The sequence below is a fragment of the Oncorhynchus kisutch genome, linkage group LG12 (assembly GCF_002021735.2).
Source record: "Oncorhynchus kisutch isolate 150728-3 linkage group LG12, Okis_V2, whole genome shotgun sequence".
Lineage (NCBI taxonomy): Eukaryota > Metazoa > Chordata > Actinopteri > Salmoniformes > Salmonidae > Oncorhynchus > Oncorhynchus kisutch.
The window spans coordinates 4,871,767-4,891,838 of NC_034185.2; the positions used below are offsets into that span (position 1 = coordinate 4,871,767).

Here is a 20,072-nt window from a genome sequence, read left to right on the forward strand (position 1 = left end):
AAATTAATATATATATATATATATATTAAATGTTTGTTCTATTCTACTGAGTCATTTACTTTATGTTTGTATTCTTATCTTGTATTATCTCTTATTATCTTTGCATTGTGGAGAAGGAACCTGCAAGTGTATCCTGAACATAGAAGTAATAAAACTCGAAACATATTTGCCTTGAAAGATAAGATCTATAACCGGTGCTAAATGGGGTTTTTCTTGTGATACCCGGCATTCAGAGACCGTATACTTACGGTGTGACTGTAGTGAGAAGTGTCCGATAAAACCAATGACGCATTGGCACCTACTGTCCAATCATCACCTATGATGGAATTGCTGTGGTTTTATATCGGGATATTGGGATATTATATTGCATTCCTAATAAAAGGATTGATTTTATTACAGGGTAACTTTATATTGATGTGGATCGATGTCTACTGATCCACAATGTATTGATTGGATGTGTCAATCGTGTATGATTCCACAAGGACTAAGGGGTTAACTTACATTGTATTACAAAATGGCAATGCCTTGTGAGGTATTATGACAGAAAGTCCTGTCAAATTGTTTACTAGTAACCGGACCTGGGCCAACCTCTAAAGTCATATTACAAGAGTCTGGTTGGGGTGATTAAAAATAACAAAGTAAAATCACTGGAATTGATTTCACATGCTAGGAATCTGCAGTAAAATAACTATGTCGCAACAGACAAATAAATCATTTGTGGAACTCACCACATAAGTTGATCCATTTTCTCCCGAACGAACCTCCGTTTCGGGAATGGAGAAATGCATTTTTAGATGGACCACTGGACGAGAGGACCACTATTTTTGGATGAAAAGGGCACCACAAATCTAGAAGGTAAAGTCTATTGCGAAAGTGGTCTTGCACTCCTCTGCATTGACTCCGTAATCCAGTGTTCCGTTCGTTTGTTCAATCCGATGCGATAGAAGAAGATAAACATGGGGGAAAAAATGTTGCTTATCCAACCATTTCTGCTGCACTGACCTGGATTACGAGACAACTTCTCCCACGTCAGTACTCTAAACTTTTCCCACTAGCGTTCTCCTAGCAGCCATGTTGCAGATGTAGGGAATTGCACATTCATTGTTGGCTGTAAAAATTATATTTATTCGTCGATTGTGTGTGGAGGTCCAAAAACATTCACCGTTACCGTTGGCCCTGTTATAACAATCCGTTCTCAATTCGTACCAACGATTCCATTCATGTTCTTTCTCATTAGAACTTTTTGGATGAAAAGGCGCAGTTAGCTCCTGACAACCCTCGTCACTTCCCTAAATTGTATAAACGGCTGAGGCGTGTGTGTCGTGAACAGTATTATTGTGAACAACAGAAGTGGAACCGGCGGTTCGCCTTCAAAATAAAAGTCCCCTATTGAAACTGATACAAACGGATAAAAATAGTGGAAACATGCCATAATTGGACTAGATAATGATAGACCAGGTTGGAATGTGGTTAAATTCAACGAAATACAATTATTAGTTAATAAAAGTTGAGTTGCCCCTCCAAAAAGTTCATATCAGTTGAAATTGCACTGTGGATGCATGTGAATTGCATTGGGGGCATGACGAGGGGTACTCAATAGTCTCGCGTTGCCATTCCTCCGTTATTAAGTTGCGCTATTAAGTCACGCCTCCCTTAGAGGTCTGTTGAATTTTGTATCGCAAAAATGGTTTGAATCGTCTGCTGGCTCTCAGCAGCAAGATTTCTGATTGAATGAAAGTGGTTCCATAAGCTAGCTAGTTGGCAACATTGCAGAAATTTGAAGAAAACCTGGAGGAAAAACGGAATTCTGTTTATCCAGAAGTGTACTTTATACACACTATATGACCAAAAGTATCTCATTCCAAAATCATGGGCATTAATATGGAGTTGGGTCCCCCCTTTGCTGCTATAACAGCCTCCACTCTTCTGCGAAGCCTTTCCACTAGATGTTGGAACATTGCTGCGGGGACTTGCTTCCATTCAGCCACATGAGCATTAATGACGTCGGGCACTGATGTGGGGCGATTAGGCCTGGCTCGCAGTCTGCTTTCCAATTCATCCCAAAGATGGGGTTGAGGTCGGAACTCTGTGCAGGCCAGTCAAGTTCTTTCACACCAATCTCGCTTTGTGCATGGTGGGGCCTTGGTATTCTGAAACAGGAAAGGACCTTCCCCAAACTGTTGCCACAGAGTTGGAAGCACATAATCGTCTAGAATGTCATTGTATGTTGTAGCATTAAGATTTCCCTTCACTGGAACTAAGAGGTCTCAACCATGAAAAACATCCCCAGACCATTATTCCTCCTCCACCAAACTTTACAGTTGGCACTATGCATTGGTGCAGGTAGTGTTCTCCTGGCATCCGCCAAATCCAGATTCGTCAGTTGGACTGCCAGTTGGTGAAGCGTCGGACTGCCAGTTGGTGAAGCGTCGGACTGCCAGTTGGTGAAGCGTCGGACTGCCAGTTGGTGAAGCGTCGGACTGCCAGTTGGTGAAGCGTCGGACTGCCAGTTGGTGAAGCGTCGGACTGCCAGTTGGTGAAGCGTCGGACTGCCAGTTGGTGAAGCGTCGGACTGCCAGTTGGTGAAGCGTCGGACTGCCAGTTGGTGAAGGGTCGGACTGCCAGTTGGTGAAGGGTCGGACTGCCAGTTGGTGAAGCGTCGGACTGCCAGTTGGTGAAGCGTCGGACTGCCAGTTGGTGAAGCGTCGGACTGCCAGTTGGTGAAGTGTCGGACTGCCAGTTGGTGAAGTGTCGGACTGCCAGTTGGTGAAGCGTCGGACTGCCAGTTGGTGAAGCGTCGGACTGCCAGTTGGTGAAGCGTCGGACTGCCAGTTGGTGATTCATCACTCCAGAAAATGCGTTTCCACTTCTCCAGAGTCCAATGATGGCGAGCTCTACACCACCCCAGATGATGGCGAGCTCTACACCACCCCAGATGATGGCGAGCTCTACACCACCCCAGATGATGGCGAGCTCTACACCACCCCAAATGATGGCGAGCTCTACACCACCCCAGATGATGGCGAGCTCTACACCACCCCAGATGATGGCGAGCTCTACACCACCCCAGATGATGGCGAGCTCTACACCACCCCAGATGATGGCGAGCTCTTCACCACCCCAGATGATGGCGAGCTCTACACCACCCCAGATGATGGCGAGCTCTACACCACCCCAGATGATGGCGAGCTCTACACCACCCCAGATGATGGCGAGCTCTACACCACCCCAGATGATGGCGAGCTCTACACCACCCCAGATGATGGCAAGCTCTACACCACCCCAGATGATCGCAAGCTCTACACCACCCCAGATGATGCTTGGCATTGCGCATGCTGATCTTAGGCTTGTGTGCGACTGAGTATTGGAACCCGATGATGATTTTTTTTACACGCTACGCGCTTCAGCACTCGGCAGTCCCGTTCTGTGAGCTTGTGTTTCCTACCACTTTGTGTCTGAGCCGTTGTTGCTCCTAGACATTTCCACTTCACAATAACAGCTCTTACAGTTGACCGGGGAAACTTTAGCAGGGCAGAATTTTTACAAACTGACTTATTGGGGAGATGGTGGTGCCATGTTGAAAGTCTCTGAGTTCTTCAGAACTGGCCATTCTACTGCCAATGTTTGTCTATGGAGACTGCATGGCTGTGTGCTCATTTTATACACCTGTCAGCATAAGGCTTGATTTTCTTTGGGGACCAGGAAGGAGCTGGTACGATGTACATTACTGTCGGTTTTAGTGATGTTATATATATGCAGGCCTCAGCCACTACCCTGAGAGCACTTGATTCAGTGTATCATGCAGCCCTCAGGTTCATTACAAATCAGAAACCTCTAACACATCATTGTGATCTCTACAGCTCTGTTGGCTGGTCGTCATTGACCTTGTGTAGGCTTAAACACTGGTGTACACTGCTTTTTAAGGCCATGTTGGGTAAAATGCCATTTTATCTCTGTTCTTTTTTAGTCAGATTGATAAATAAATATCAATTACGGTCCCGTTCTGATTAAATTCTGACAGAACCAAACATTAGAACAGGTCATGGTAGAAATAGTTTTAGTTACTAAGCAACGTGGTTCTGGAATTCTCTCCTGAACATTAAAAAATGTGCTGATCTAGTTTCATTGGTGGAGTTTAAACACTTAATCGATGTATATATCATAGAAGAGTGTTATTGTCTTTAGGCCAGCTGTTATTAGTCAAGATGTTTGTGTTTTTAATGCAATATGTAATTGTTGTACTGTATGTGTGTTTATAGTTGTGTTTAATGGTGTGTTAGTGTATGTAAGTTGTTTTGTCTGAAACTTTGTTCCCCCTGCTGCTATTGGACCAGGTCTCTCTTGGAAAAGAGATGTTATCTCAATGAGAAAAAACCTGTATAAATAAAGGTTAAATAAATAAAAACAGGTGTGGCTGAAATAGCCGAATCCACTATTTGAATGGTGTCCACATACTTATGACCATGTGGTGTACATCAACATGTTTTGGTGGAGTTTTAATCTGCTATTTCCAGGCCATCCTCATGCACTGTTGCACCTATGAGACTCTATAGAGCCCCACAGTGTCATAATACCCATAAAACCTGATGGTCAAACAGGGAAATGGTTTCAATCGTTTTTCCAACCATTCATTTTTCCCATCGAGGATTTTAGAAATTAAAATTTAAAAAACAAGGGCTGTGTTTCGTGTAGAATTACCTTGGTGTGACGTGTTGATAACCATGGACATCTCTCTCAGACAAGGTGACTTTTACCAATATACAGTACCAGCCAAAAGCTTAAGACACACCTACTCATTCAAAGGCTTCATTTTTTACTATTTCTACATTGTAGAATAATAGTGAAGACGTTAGAACTATGAAATAACACATATGGAATCATGTAGCAACCAAAAAAGTGTTTTAGAAATCAAAATAGATTTTAGATTCCTCAAAGTAGCCACCCTTTGCCTTGATGACTGCTTTGCACACTCTTGGAATTCTCTCAACCAGCTTCATGAGGAATGCTTTTCTAATAGTCTTGAAGGTGTTCCTACATAATGCTGAGCACTTGTTGGCTGCATTTCCTTCACTCTGCGGTCCGACTCATCCCAAACCATCTCATTTGGGTTGAGGTCGGGTGATTGTGGAGGCCAGGTCATCTGAGGCAGCACTCCATCACTCTCCTTCTTGGTCAATTAGCCCTTACACAGCCTGGAGGTGTGTTGGGTCAATGTCCTGTTGAAAAACAAAAAGTCCCACTAAGCGCAAACCAGATGGGATGGCGTATCGCTGAAGAATGCTGTGGTAGCCATGCTGGTTAAGTGTGCCTTGAATTCTAAATAAATCACTGACAGTGTCACCAGAAAAGCACCTCCACACCATCACACCTCCTCCTCCATGCTTCACGGTGGGAAATACACTCTGCATCTCATAAAGACATGGCGGTTGGAATCAAAAATCTCAAATTTGGACTCATCAGACCAAAGAATAGATTTCCACCGGTCTAATGTCCATTGGTCGTTTTTCTTGTCCCAAGCATGTCTCTTCTTCTTATTGGTGTCCTTTAGTAGTGGTTTCTTTGCAGCAATTTGACATGAAGGCCTGATTCACACAATCTCCTCTGAACAGTTGATGCTGAGATGTGTCTGTTACTTGAACTCTGTGAAGCATTTATTTGTGCTGCAGTATTTGAGGCTGGTAGCTGTAATAAACTTATCCTCTGCATCAGAGTTAACTCTGGGTATTCCTTATCTGTGGCGGTTCTCATGAGAGCCAGTTTCATCATAGAGCTTGATGGTTTTCGCGACTGCACTTGAAGAAACTTTCAAAGTTCTTTAAATGTTCTGTATTGACTGAACTTCATGTCTTAAAGCAGGGGTGGACAATTCCAGTCCTCGAGGGCTTGATTGGTGTCACCATTTTACCCCCAGCCCCAGCAAACACACCAATAATCACCTAATCCTGATCATCAGATTAGAATGCAATTTGATTAATCCATTGTGTTTGCTAGGGATGGAGAAAAAGTGTGACACCAATCAGGCCATCGAGGAGTTGTCCACCCCTGTCTTCTGTATACCAGCCCTACCTTGCCACAACACAACTGATTGGCTCAAACGCATTAAGAAGGAAAGAATTTCCACAAATTAACTTCCAGGTGAAGCTGGTTGAGAGAATACCAAGAGGGTGGCTACTTTTAAGAATCTCAAATATAAAATATATTTGGATTTGTTTAACACTTTTTTGGTTACTACATGATTCCATAAGTGTTATTTCATCGTTTTGATGTTGTCACTATAATACTACAATGTAGAACATAATAAAAATAAAGAAAAACCCTGGAATCAGTAGATGTGTCCAAACCTTTGTCTGGTACTGTGCATCAGTAAACTAAAGAGTAGCCAGTTTCTGCTCTGCTTGCTTTTACAACTCGGTGAAAGATCGCAACACATACACACTGAACTATGCTCTTCTGTGCTGGTCCAGCCATCCTTCCAGAAGCTTTGCCTTCACACAGCCTGACAGCCTTTGGTCCTAAATCCAGCCGACCACTCTGAGGCATCCGCATGGTCCTAAAGCACACCGTTGCTGTTTTTTTGTATCACATTGCAATGATAAAAGTGGGGAGGACAAAAATGCAATTTCAGAATTTGGGAGGGACATGACATCCCCATCGCTAGTGAAAGTTGTGCCCCTGGGTGGTATAATCACGTCCTAAAGTGAAAAAAAATGTTTTTGTTGCTTTATGAAATTGCAGTTTCTACTTCATCTAAACCCAATATATTGTATTCCTGTGGTATTTATGCTGGACTGAGGAACACAGACACACGGTTGAGCAATTTCTGAATGCAATAGAAAGAGAGGGAAGTGTTTCCCAGCAACACATTACCTGTACTAGTGATGGATCCATAGCATGTATGAAAGTCTTTAATAGGGACAATATGAAGACGTAATTGCAGCACTGTTGGAAAATAATTACTGGAGTGCCACTAAAACAGATGTAGAGGTCTGTACACGGTTATGTACACAGGTCTGTACACGGGTATGTACACGGGTCTGTACACGGGTCTGTACACGGGTATGTACACAGGTCTGTACACGGGTCTGTACACGGTTATGTACACAGGTCTGTACACAGTTATGTACACAGGTCTGTAAAAGGATCTGTACATGGGTATGTACACGGGTATGTACACGGGTCTGTACACGGGTCTGTACACAGGTATGTACATTGGTATGTACACGGGTCTGTACACGGGTATGTACACGGGTATGTACACGGGTCTGTACACGGGTATGTACACGGGTCTGTACACGGGTATGTACACGGGTCTGTACACGGGAATGTACACGGGTATGTACACGGGAATGTACACGGGTATGTACACGGGTATGTACACGGGTATGTACACGGGTATGTACATGTCATTTAATACGGCAGGCTAGTGAACTTTGTAAGTCACAGTAAAGAGGTAAGGATGAGATGGGCAAGTACATGTTCAGTTTACTGTTGAACTCTACCAAATCAAGATGACATTAAATCCATTGTGATATTTGCATAGTTCTTGGTAGCGTAAGTAACTCGATATTGGTGAAGGTCATGAGTTACAGAGTCAAATAGACAAATTGAACTCTAATTCCAGAGGAAAGACAAGACAACGTGGATGTTTTTGGTGTCTGATAACTCTTGAGGACTTTGGGAAAGAAGCGCTTGAGGAAAAAGCTAAATCGCCATTCAGTGAGTGTTTTGAAAAAAATCAGGAAGCAGGCCCTCGAAGACATTGTCCATTGCACTGATAAAAAAAACAGTACTATGGACAAAAGTTTATAAACTAATTTCCTTCCTGTAATCCCAATCTGGTTTGACTTTATGAGAGGACATTTACAGAGATTCTCGTCAGTATCCTACAAAATCAAGTCAGAATCAAATAAGCACAGCAGTGAGTCAGGCTATGTTTAAAAATACTCAAATGTTATACTTTGAATATTAAAAACATAGATCAGATGAGTGTATAACTAAATTTCACCCTTTGATTATAGTTTGTGAGGGAGTCCTCTGTATAAAAATCCAGAAGAAGCTATCAAAAAACAATTGACACAGACACAAGCCATAGAAACATGGTAGAAACATGGTAGAAACATGGTAGAAACATGGTAGAAACATGGCAGAAACATGGTAGAAACATGGTAGAAACATGGCAGAAACATGGTAGAAACATGGTAGAAACATGGTATAAACATGACTGAAACATGGTATATATAAACATGGTAGAAACATGACTGAAACATGGTAGAAACATGACTGAAACATGGCAGAAACATGGTATATATAAACATGGTAGAAACATGGTATAAACATGACTGAAACATGGTATATATAAACATGGTAGAAACATGACTGAAACATGGTAGAAACATGACTGAAACATGGCAGAAACATGACTGAAACATGGTAGAAACATGGCAGAAAACAAACCGGCCACCTAAGCTCCCCCGTAGGTCTTCTCAAGGTCCACCTGCTAAGAAATCCAAAATAGTTTCCCTGAATACCAACTCATGCAATAAGCATAAAACTGGAGGCCCAGTATAATAAACCTGATGCACAGAAAGATCTAGAATCCCTCCAGTGTTCAGTGAGTGTAGCTATTGGAAATGTTTGTACGTTTCCAAATACAAGCTGTTGGTTCAACTGATCCATACAGTCATTTTTATATCTACAGGCAGTGAAATATATGTTCTTTATGAATAAAACTCAGATGAAAAATAATTGTTCTGTTCTATTTCAGTCTGCAAGTCAGAGTCCAGGCGACACCTTTCAACATGCCTAATTTGATTTAGATCAATAAAATGATACTGAACGGAAATATAAACGCAACATGGTGACATCTGTGATTTTACTGATTTACAGTTGTGGTATCCCAGGAGGTCTGGTAATAGAGGGGAGGTACGTGAGGCGACGTTGGCTCCCTCTGCTGGGAATACGTGAGCTGGGAACCCCGACATGGACAGCTCTAAGTGGGAGGTAATTAGAGGAATGTGCCAACCAACCGTGGAGGCCAAAAGAAAATGGAGCACAGGGGCACACCACGAGAGAGAATGGGGAGAGACCGACACCAAGCCACAGTAGAGAAGAAGAACCTAAGTGATTTTCTTTGTTCTTTTCCATTTCTGTCTTAGTAAAGTTGTTTTTGCGGACTAAAGCCTCCCTGTCTCTGTGTCAATCTCTGCACGCTCAATCCAACACCCCACGGTTTCCCACCCAGTTCATATAAGGAAATCAGTCAATTGGGGCTCCTCAGTGGCACAGCATCTAGCATCTCAGTGCTAGAGGCGTCACTACAGACTCTGGTTCGATTCCAGGCTGTAACACAACCGGACGTGATTGGGAGTCCGATGGAGCGGCACACAATTGGCCCAGCGTCGTTGGGGTTTGGCCAGGGTAGGCCATCATTGTAAATAAGAATTTGTTCTTAACTGACTTGCCTAGTTAAATTAATAAAGGTAAAAAAATATGATGAAAACCTCATTAGGCCCTAATCTATGGATTTCACATCATTGGGCAGGGGTGTGGCCATGGGTGGGCCTGGGAAGGCATAAGGCAAACCACTTGGGAGCCAGGCCCAGCCAATCGGGGGTAGCCTAGTGGTTAGAGCGTTGGACTAGTAACCGGAAGGTTGTGAGTTCAAACCCCCGAGCTGACAAGGTACAAATCTGTCGTTCTGCCCCTGAACAGGCAGTTAACCCACTGTTCCCAGGCCGTCATTGAAAATAAGAATTTGTTCTTAACTGACTTGCCTGGTTAAATAAAGGTAAAATAAAAATAAATAAATAAAAATCAGAAGGAGTTTTTCCCCACAAAAGGGCTTTATTACAAACAGAAATACTCCTTAGATTCATCAGCTGTCCGGGTGGCTGGTCTCAGACAATCAAGGTTTGGCAGGTGGAGGCTGTCATTGTAAATAAGAATTTGTTCTTAACTGACTTGCCAAGGTAAAAAAAACAAAAAAGCATTGGACTAGTAACCGGAAGGTTGCAAGTTCAAATCCACTAGCTGACAAGGTACAAATTTGCCGTTCTACACCTGAACAGGCAGTTAACCCACTGTTCCTAGGCCGTCATTGAAAATAAGAATTTGTTCTTAACTGACTTGCCTAGTAAAATTAAAAACGTTTAAATGATCATGCTGTTTAATCGGCTTCTTGACATGCCACACCTGTCAGGTGGATGGATTATCTTGGCAAAAGATAAATGCTCATTAACAGGGATGTAAACACCTTTGTGCACAACATTTGAAATAAATAATCTTTTTTTGCAGAGAAAACACTCCTGGGATCTTTTATTTCAGCTCATGAAACATAGGAACAACACTTTACATTTTTGGTCAAATTAACTAATATTTGTATTTTGTTGAATATATAACTACATTCAAAGCGTGTTTAGTATTATCTAGTCCAATTGTGGTATGACACCACTATTTTTATTCGTTTGCGTCAGTTTCAATGGGGGACTTTGATTTTGAAGGCGAACCGCCGATTCCACTATTGTTGCTCACGGTAATGTTGTTCACAACACACTGGTATGATTGAGAGAGAGGGGAACAAGCAAAACATGTGTTACATTTGCCTCTTTCTGCTTCTTGAAGTTATCCAAAATAGGTTTCATTGGTTGGCGAGCAAGCAGTTCAGGAAACAGACCAAATGTGATACAAATCCCAAGGAAACTGACTACATTGTTTACCGTTAAGCAATAATGTAACCAATATGTATCAAATCGCTCTTCAAGAAGCATTGCAACAGTCCTCTGGGCCAAACCATTTCTGGTAGAGGGGACCACATTTATTTTAAACATTACAAAACAACTATGTGCCAATTTTTTAAAGGAATTTCCACGACTAATATACATGTATTTTAGTCTGTAGGCAAGACATACATAACATAGGCTATATATTATGTTTTCTAACAACAGCTTCAAATCACTTACGTAAATGATTTATTATCGTCTTCTGACCCCTCTACTGTAATGGTATATTTCAGAGTGTGGGGATGGTCAGATGACGGTGAATTCGAGAACAGTCATCTGGCAGCTTCCAAAATCAATTGAAATGTTTTCTTAATAACATAATTATTATAAATGAAATTGTAAAAAAAAAATGAAATGAGGTATTTTGTCTATGTAGGCCTGTCCATTTTCTTTGTTTTGAAGCCAAGAAACAAAGAAATATGGCTAATGAATAATGCAACACATTTCATATTGTTGTACAATATTTTGGATATGAGATCCTCTTTATAGGCTGGGCTGTGCAAAAAGGTCGGGCAATTTGTAATGCTATGAAGCACTGTCTGCTTTCAAACACACACGGATGGGTTTTCTTTATTTTTTCTCGTCTCAGTCTTATCGATCATTAATTAATGTGAAAAGACGGATAACCTGATAATAGAACTAGCAATACCGGATGTCCCCACGTTACCGTACTGTGATTGAACCAATCCAGGTCTTGTAGAGATCAGACAATGATACAAAGGAAACGAAACAAGGAGACATGCGAGTGTATTAAGGAAGCGGCTGTGATTTTAGTAGCGTACAGTCAGTCACATGTTTATCTTGTATTGATCATATGAATATCGCGTTCAAAAATGACAGCTGGATCCAGCCAGCGGAATGCAGCAGTGGTCTTATTGATCTTTCATTTATATTTATATGGGAGTTATCAACTGACTGAGTTACAGGTAAGTGGTCTGCTTCAGCTCTATGCTATACAGGAATGCTGCGCAACTCGCCATAACCGGTTATTTACATTGTAACTGCTGCTAGTAGGCAACACTCAGAAGAATGTGTTCTTACATTGCAGCTGCTGCTACGGTCAAGAGTTCAGTTGTTACATTGTTTATACACTCGGATGTGTTACGTTCTATTGTTACATTGTAACTACTATGCTACACTCATTGTTGTTACTGACCCGTTTTACACCTTGACATATTTCATTAGGCGCTACGTCATCTTGTCCCACTAGGGAATGGACGTCTGCGGTGTTTGTAACCGCAATATGGAGAAGAGCCTGTCTCTAGTCAGCGATCGCATTTAGTTTGGGAGATTGCAAAATATTACATTTTCTTTCAAGACAGGATATATATATATATTGTTTCCGGTGATAATTTTTTTTTTGTTTAGTTACTTTTTGCTCAACTTGTTTCTCTAACTTTATAGCATGTCAAATTAGCTTGCACTGCAGAGCTAAAAGCTAGACTAGGTTCAAGATACCACTGTAGCTAGCGACCTCCACCTAATAATTATCATAAAAAACAAACTACATTAGGGTCACAATAAACTAAAATGGGAGGCAAAAGTCATATAACCAAATTGGCTTAACAGCCAATGTGTATTATTTAACATGACTATTAAAATTGTACTTATATTAATGGGTAATTGTTTACAAGTTACTAGCTATCCCATAAAGCCAACACCGAAAACCACATATTTTCATCTTCTTCTGTGGTTTGGTAACCTCCTGTTCTTCTACGGACTCTGGCTGGACTGAAAATGTCGTAAAGTGGCATCCATCTCGCACACAGATCCTTCAACCACATGCGGGCGGTGTGATTCCACTCCGTTGTTGACGTCCCCATTGAAATGAATGATATCCGGCGCCTTGTTCACATTACACATAAGCATGTTATGCCGGATGTCATGAATTTCAATGGGGACGTCCACAACGGAGTGGAATCGCAACGCCCCATTGCAGTTGAAGGCTCCGTTGTGATGCGGATGCCATATACATTGACATTTTAAAAACTTTACGTAATCTTCAGTAGAAGAACTAGATGAAAATATGTGGTTTTGGTGGTGGCTTTATGGGATATCTAGCACCTTTAAAACCGTGACGAATTCCTATAAGTACTATTTGAATAGTTATGTTCAGTAACGTGTATTCATGCATGCCAAATGAAGCCAGGCTTCCCCCCAAAAAAATCACCAAGAATTTTTAATTTTTTAAATCTTTCTTCTCTCTATGTTTCTTACTGAAGAAAGCGAGAGAAACAGCGCCACTCTGTCTCTGTAGGCCATCTATTCGATGCTGTCTGGCCAAAAAAAGTATGACATTGTTTTCCGCTCCCGATAATTGAATGCAAGGGAAGCCAGTGAGTATTTCGCCTCCCTTGATTAAAAAAAAGAGTATAAAATAGCCAATCAGCGTTGAGCTAAAGTGAGTGAGCTCAACTGTGCATGGTCCTGGCACACCAAAATAAAAGTGTAAAGGGAAGCCAGTTTGGGTTTGGCTTCACTCCTATCACATCGCACCGAGAGCATACGTCATTGACAGAAACTTGTTGCATCTCATTGTGTTATTGTCCTCTGGTGGCTAGCTAGCTAGCTAGCTAAAATTGCCCTTTTCTAAATTAGCCATGGGATGGAGAAAGGGATTTTGACTTGTGGTTTTACCTAATTCTCCATATTGGCCAATGATTATAATGGTAATGGCAATTCTGATCCAACCATTAATTCATACATTGTGCCCCTGGCCTGAGAGGATGGAAGTTCAATATGTAACTAGATGTAGAAGGCTAATGTTAACCAGCTAACGTTGCCCGTGAATGGAAGTTAGGCCAGGTAGCCAGGGACAACAAATACTATAAAAAAAATGGTAATGTATGACAGAGTCATAGACCGTTTGGTCAACATGAAAGTGAGGAGGATGGCATTGGCATTTCTCTACAAGTAGGGTGAGTCAACATGGTTTTTACTTGCACACACACACACACACACAGAAATCAGAACCATGGGCAGCCACATCGTATTTAGCTTATAATGATTGGACTAAATTGTTTTCAGTATCTTTTTAGTTGTCAATGTATTAGAATAAGCATAAGTGATTTGATGATGTTGAAATGTTGAAGTTGACATGGTGCTGGAATAGTGGAGGCAGCTCCAGTTTTCTTTGTGACTCTCCATGGGTCTAAATCAATAAATATTCTGTCTGGGCTTCCCCAGTGATTTTATCCACACATCACTACTGGTAATGTTAAATAATACACATAGGCTGTTAAGCCAATTTAATTATAAGACTGTTGCATTCCGTTTAAGTTGGTGATGGTAATGGTGTTTGTTTTTGATGATAATTATTAGATGGAGGTCACAAGCAGTACAGTGGTATTTTCAACCTAGCCTAGCTTTTAGCTAGCTACAGTGGTATTTTCAACCTAGCCTAGCTTTAAGCTAGCTATAGTGGTATTTTCAACCTAGCTTTTAGCTAGGTACAGTGGTACTTTCAACCTAGCCTAGCTTTTAGCTAGCTACAGTGGTACTTTCAACCTAGCCTAGCTTTTAGCTAGCTACAGTGGTACCTTCAACCTAGCCTAGCTTTTAGCTAGCTACAGTGGTACCTTCGACCTAGCCTAGCTTTAAGCTAGCTAGCTGTTCTGCAGTGCAAGCTAACTTGACTTGCTATAAAGTTAGAGAAACAAGTTGAGGAAAATGTAACTAAACAAAACATGTTTTATTATCACCTGAAACAATATATTTAGCATATCTCGAATGGAAAGGTCATATTTTGCCATCTCCCAAAATAAATGCGATCTCTGACGAGACACCGGGGCGACCGAGAGCCTAGTGGTCAGTGTCGGACTAGTAACCGAAAGGTTGGGGGATCAAACCCCCCCCCCCCCCCCCCCCCCCCCCCGAGCTGACAAGGTACAAATATGTTGTTCTGCCCCCCTGATTAGGCAGTTAACCCACTATTCCTAGGCTGTCATTGTAAATAAGAATTTGTTCTTAACTGACTGGCATAGTTGAATAACTAAAAGCACAGCCTCTCCTCCTTATTGCGTTACAAACACCTCACGTGTCGGTTCAGAAGCGGTGCAGGACTCCGTGAAGATGACCTACGGTGTAATGAAATACGTTACGATGTAAACGGGGTATAAATAACTGTCTTCTGCTAGCCTGCCTGCTACATTGACAGAGATTTGTAGCTTGATTATTATGACTTTTATTATTAATCAGTTGGTGAAGATGTTGATGTTGATAAAGGCGTTGTGAATTTCTGCTGAACAAACAGGTATGTCATCTCTGCAACAGAACAGTGCAGAATAGCACCGCTCTGGGCCAGTTCTGTTCCGCGTCTGCGGGCTTGGTTGACGGATGCTGCTGCCTGCTGCGAAAAGAAAACACCAGCAATGCTGACTACGTCATCGGGTAGGAAGTTGTGCTTTGGCAACACCAGGCTTCGTTTTGATGATTATTGATTATTCACTTGATGTAATAACATATGTAGAAACATTCAACATCTATAACAACTCTAATAACGTGTAACAACTGTTTAGTAAAACATACAAACTGATTACTTGTCTTGTAGCCAATGTCTCATTGTCATTGTCATTGTTACATTATGTTGTGTATTTCCCCTAAAAACGTTATTTATCCCACTCTGTTTTCTCACTCAGGTTGGACCTATCAAACTGTTCTCTAAGTCATGTCGAGGACCTTCAAGAGGCATCAACAGCTGCAATGATGTATGTTAAACAGACCGTTTACATTGGGGCTACAAACCTGGTCAGTTTGTTCATGTTTTTATAGAACCTATTGTACTCTCTCTGTTCTTCTACAGAGATATCTCACTGAACCCCATAGTTCAACTGAACAATTCACTGTTTCAAGGCTTCATTCAGTTGGATAACCTGTAAGTACAACTCACTGAGCTGTGTTACCGAGTCCAACCTTGCAATGCACATTTTAATGTCCAATCAGTTCCTTATTAGAATACAATTCACACATATTTGAATGTCCAATCAGTTCCTTAATAGAATAGAATTCACACATATTTTAATGTCCAATCAGTTCCTTATTAGAATAGAATTCACACATATTTGAATGTCCAATCAGGTCCTTATTAGAATAGAATTCACAGATATTTGAATGTCCAATCAGGTCCTTATTAGAATAGAATTCACAGATATTTGAATGTCCAATCAGGTCCTTATTAGAATAGAATTCACAGATATTTGAATGTCCAATCAGGTCCTTATAAGAATAGAACATTTTAATGAGCCTATACCCTTTCTGTAAGGATTCTGCCTGTCAACCTGACCTGTCCAGGAGGCAATGCATCATGGAATAAAATGGAGGTCAAAGGGGACACACGTCACTGTGAAGGACAGAAGGACATCTGCAACCAGACCGGACATCTGTGTAAGTCACGTGTCAACCTTTTTTTGCTGCATGATCCTTGTTGTGTTTAATAAAGAAGTAGCCTAGTAGTTGAAAAGACACAAAACACCACTGTTTTGGTAAATAGAAGGATAGGGATGGGGAAAATGTAACCACTCTCAAATTCATAGACAAAGCTTTGGATGGAATGGCTGACCGTTCATGATATCAAATTATAGTTTTAACCACATTTTGAGGCAAGACAGTGTTTGTTTGCAATAACTTTGTTTTACTATCATTGGAATAAAAAAAAAAGCATATATTTTGTTCTAATGACGGCCAAAGTTGAACAAAACTAATGAGGTATTAATAAGTTATATTCTTCAATAATCAGTAATATGCCATTAATTTAAACTCACTTTGGGCAATTAAAATGTCCGCTTCATTTTAGCTGTGATTCTGAATACAGTGATCTGGCATCAATATTATAGTTGGCATTACTGTCATAATATCTGTTTATAAAGTATCATAGAGACTATAACATTGCTTCTGAGCAAGGCGTTTAACCCACTGTTCCCCGGGTGCCGAAGACGTGGATGTTGATTAAGGCAGCACCCCGCACAGGGGTTGGGTTAAATGCGGAATACACATTTCAGTTAAATGCATTCTGTTGTACAACTGACTAGGTATTTCCCCCCCCCCTCCCCCTTCTACAGCGTTGAACTGCCCTGAGAACTCCTTCTGTGCAGCGTACGGTCCGGGCTTCTTTGAGTGTAGCTGTGTGGACAACTTCCATGGATACAAGTGTCTCCGAGAGGTCAGTGAGTACACCACATCATCCATGTATGACTATTGTCAAGACAATGGCTTTAACTTTATCCTCAACAACATATCCAATCTCTGATTGTTGAAGACAGCATGAGCGTTAATTAATTACCGAGGGGAATTCACAGCCTTTCAAACAAAACCCCATTGTGGTGTAAGTGCCATGGTAACACCGAGTCACATTGTTGTTCTCCGTCTCTGTTGTTGACAGGGGAAGTTCCCTATAATCAAGGTGTTCGGGATTCTAGGGGCCTCCACAGTCCTGGTCTCCATCCTGCTATGGGTCACCCAGAGACGCAAGGTCAAATCTGCCTGAGGTTGTACCCACTCCCCTGGTCTGAGGCCTGGTCCTGGGACTCTATTTGGAAAACACTTGTTTTCCAGTGATGCTGACATGAAGAGACAGGGGGGGAAAAATATGTGACCATTTTAAAACTGACTTTAGCGTGGAAAGTCAGTGTATTCTATGGAGACAGTTGTATCATTGACCTTTATAGTTTTAATCGTCTGTTTTGATGGGGTTGTTAAATCTTTGTTTTATCACCACAGATGTTGCAATTGTTGTAGCCTTTAAAAAAAAACAACCTTGCAGACATTTCCTTAGATCAACATGAAATCTAAGAGATTGTGATGCGGGACAATACATGACCTCACTTTATGGTCTACAGTTTGTGCCAAATCATGTTTAGAAAAAGTTGACTAAGATGCTTGGGGCCAGTTTCCCGGGACATCGACTAAGCCTCGTACAGGACTAAAACATCTATTTCAATAGAGATTCTCCATCGAGCATGTTTTTAGTCCAGCACTACGGTTAATCTGTGTCTGGGAAATCGAACCTTAAACTTGATAAATTAAGCATGAATTGTAGTAGAAGCAATAATATGCAGTATAAAGATGCATTAGGCCCCCCCCCCCCCCCTAATTTTTGGGGAAAACTGACAAAGATATCGATGAATTAATTACATCATGGGGAGACATGAGCAAAACACATTTGCAGAGAGTACTGCAAATGTTGAATTGTTGTTGTGTGTACAGATTGTTCATGTAATAATACATTTTTGCTGTTTGCATTTTGTATTTCATCTTGGATTAAAGAAGATATGATATACTGACAATATAGATATGATATACTGACAATATAGATATGATATACTGACAATATAGATATGATATACTGACAATATAGATATGATATACTGACAATATAGATATGATATACTGACAATATAGATATGATATACTGACAATATACTGTCTATTGAACAAAAATATAAAAGCAACATGTAGTGTTGGTCCCATGTTTCATGAGCTGAAATAAAAGATGCCAGAAATTTCCATACGCACAAAAATAGCTTATATCTTGCAAATGTTATGCACAAATTTGTTTACATCCCTGTGAGTGAGCATTTCTCCTTTGCCAATATTATCCATCCACCTGACAGCTGTGGCATGTCAAGAAGCTGATTAAACAGCATGATCATTACACAGGTGCACCTTGTGCTGGGGACAATAGAAGGCCACTCAAATATGCAGTTGTGTCACACAACACAATGTGAGAACTTGTTCTCAAGTAGCCTACCTGGTTAAATAAAGGTGAAATAAATTCATGAATAAATTAACAATGCCACAGATGTCTCAAGTTGAGGGAGCGTGCAATTAGAATGCAAGAATGTCCACCAGAGATGTTGCCAGATAATTTTATGATAATTTCTCTACCATAAGCCGCCTCCAACGTCATTTTAGAGAAGTTGGCAGTCCAACTGGTCTCACATCCACAGACCAGGTGTAACCACACCATCCCAGGACCTCCACATCCAGCTTCTTCACCTGTGGGATTGTCTGAGACCAGCTACCTGGACAGATGATGAAACAGGAGTATTTCTGTCTGTATTAAAGCCTTTTTTGTGTTGAAAAACCCATTCTGATTGGCTGCGCCCCTGCCCAGTCATGTGAAATTCATAGATTAAGGTCTAATTCATTAATTTCAATTGACCGATTTCCTCATATGAACTGTAACTCAGTGAAATCTTTTGATTGTTGCATTTATATTTGTATTCAGTATAGACATGATATACTGAAAATATACACTGAACAAAAATATAAATGTAATATAAATGTAAAGTGCTGGTCTCATGTTTTATGGTCCCAGTCTTGAATGCTCCCACAGCCATTTAGATGTGCCTTTGTTCTCTGGTCCCACTTCCCTCACACCCTTACCAGCTTCTGTCCCACTTCCCCACACCCTTACCAGCTTCTGTCCCACTTCCCCACACCCTGATTCCCTTACCAGCTTCTGTCCCACTTCCCCACACCCTTACCAGCTTCTGTCCCACTTCCCCACACCCTTACCAGCTTCTGTCCCACTTCCCCACACCCTTACCAGCTTCTGTCCCACTTCCCCACACCCTTACCAGCTTCTGTCCCACTTCCCCACACCCTTACCAGCTTCTGTCCCACTTCCCCACACCCTTACCAGCTTCTGTCCCACTTCCCCACACCCTTACCAGCTTCTGTCCCACTTCCCCACACCCTTACCAGCTTCTGTCCCACTTCCCCACACCCTTACCAGCTTCTGTCCCACTTCCCCACACCCTTACCAGCTTCTGTCCCACTTCCCCACACCCTTACCAGCTTCTGTCCCACTTCCCCACACCCTTACCAGCTTCTGTCCCACTTCCCCACACCCTTACCAGCTTCTGTCCCACTTCCCCACACCCTTACCAGCTTCTGTCCCACTTCCCCACACCCTTACCAGCTTCTGTCCCACTTCCCCACACCCTTACCAGCTTCTGTCCCACTTCCCCACACCCTTACCAGCTTCTGTCCCACTTCCCCACACCCTTACCAGCTTCTGTCCCACTTCCCCACACCCTTACCAGCTTCTGTCCCACTTCCCCACACCCTTACCAGCTTCTGTCCCACTTCCCCACACCCTTACCAGCTTCTGTCCCACTTCCCCACACCCTTACCAGCTTCTGTCCCACTTCCCCACACCCTTACCAGCTTCTGTCCCACTTCCCCACACCCTTACCAGCTTCTGTCCCACTTCCCCACACCCTTACCAGCTTCTGTCCCACTTCCCCACACCCTTACCAGCTTCTGTCCCACTTCCCCACACCCTGATTCCCT

General features: G+C 41.8%; 2 protein-coding genes and 1 long non-coding RNA gene across 4 annotated transcripts in view; 2 read left to right on the forward strand and 1 right to left on the reverse strand.

The window, feature by feature from the left end:
* LOC109883417 (sorting nexin-17-like) overlaps positions 1 to 1,315 on the reverse strand; it is a 65,719-nt gene extending 64,404 nt beyond the window's left edge. The window contains exon 1 of one of the 2 annotated variants that reach the window (XM_031836754.1): positions 729 to 1,315. In XM_031836754.1, the coding sequence (XP_031692614.1) occupies positions 729 to 788 (60 nt within the window). In that variant the 5' untranslated portion in view covers positions 789 to 1,315. The remainder of the gene's footprint in view (positions 1 to 728) is intronic. The other variant, XM_031836753.1, reaches the window with a different exon arrangement.
* LOC116376486 (uncharacterized) lies at positions 743 to 9,182 on the forward strand. The gene is made up of 2 exons (XR_004211832.1): positions 743 to 855; positions 8,887 to 9,182. It is a non-coding gene; the product is annotated as an uncharacterized LOC116376486 (long non-coding RNA).
* A 2,086-nt stretch (positions 9,183 to 11,268) lies between these two features.
* On the forward strand, positions 11,269 to 18,278 carry LOC109883418 (all-trans retinoic acid-induced differentiation factor). Its single transcript, XM_020475459.2, has 7 exons — positions 11,269 to 11,704; positions 15,031 to 15,167; positions 15,416 to 15,484; positions 15,580 to 15,651; positions 16,039 to 16,160; positions 16,835 to 16,935; positions 17,155 to 18,278. The coding sequence occupies exons 1-7, from the start codon at positions 11,612 to 11,614 to the stop codon at positions 17,257 to 17,259; spliced, it is 699 nt and encodes a 232-aa protein (XP_020331048.1). The 5' UTR covers positions 11,269 to 11,611; the 3' UTR covers positions 17,260 to 18,278.
* Positions 18,279 to 20,072: the final 1,794 nt, after the last annotated feature.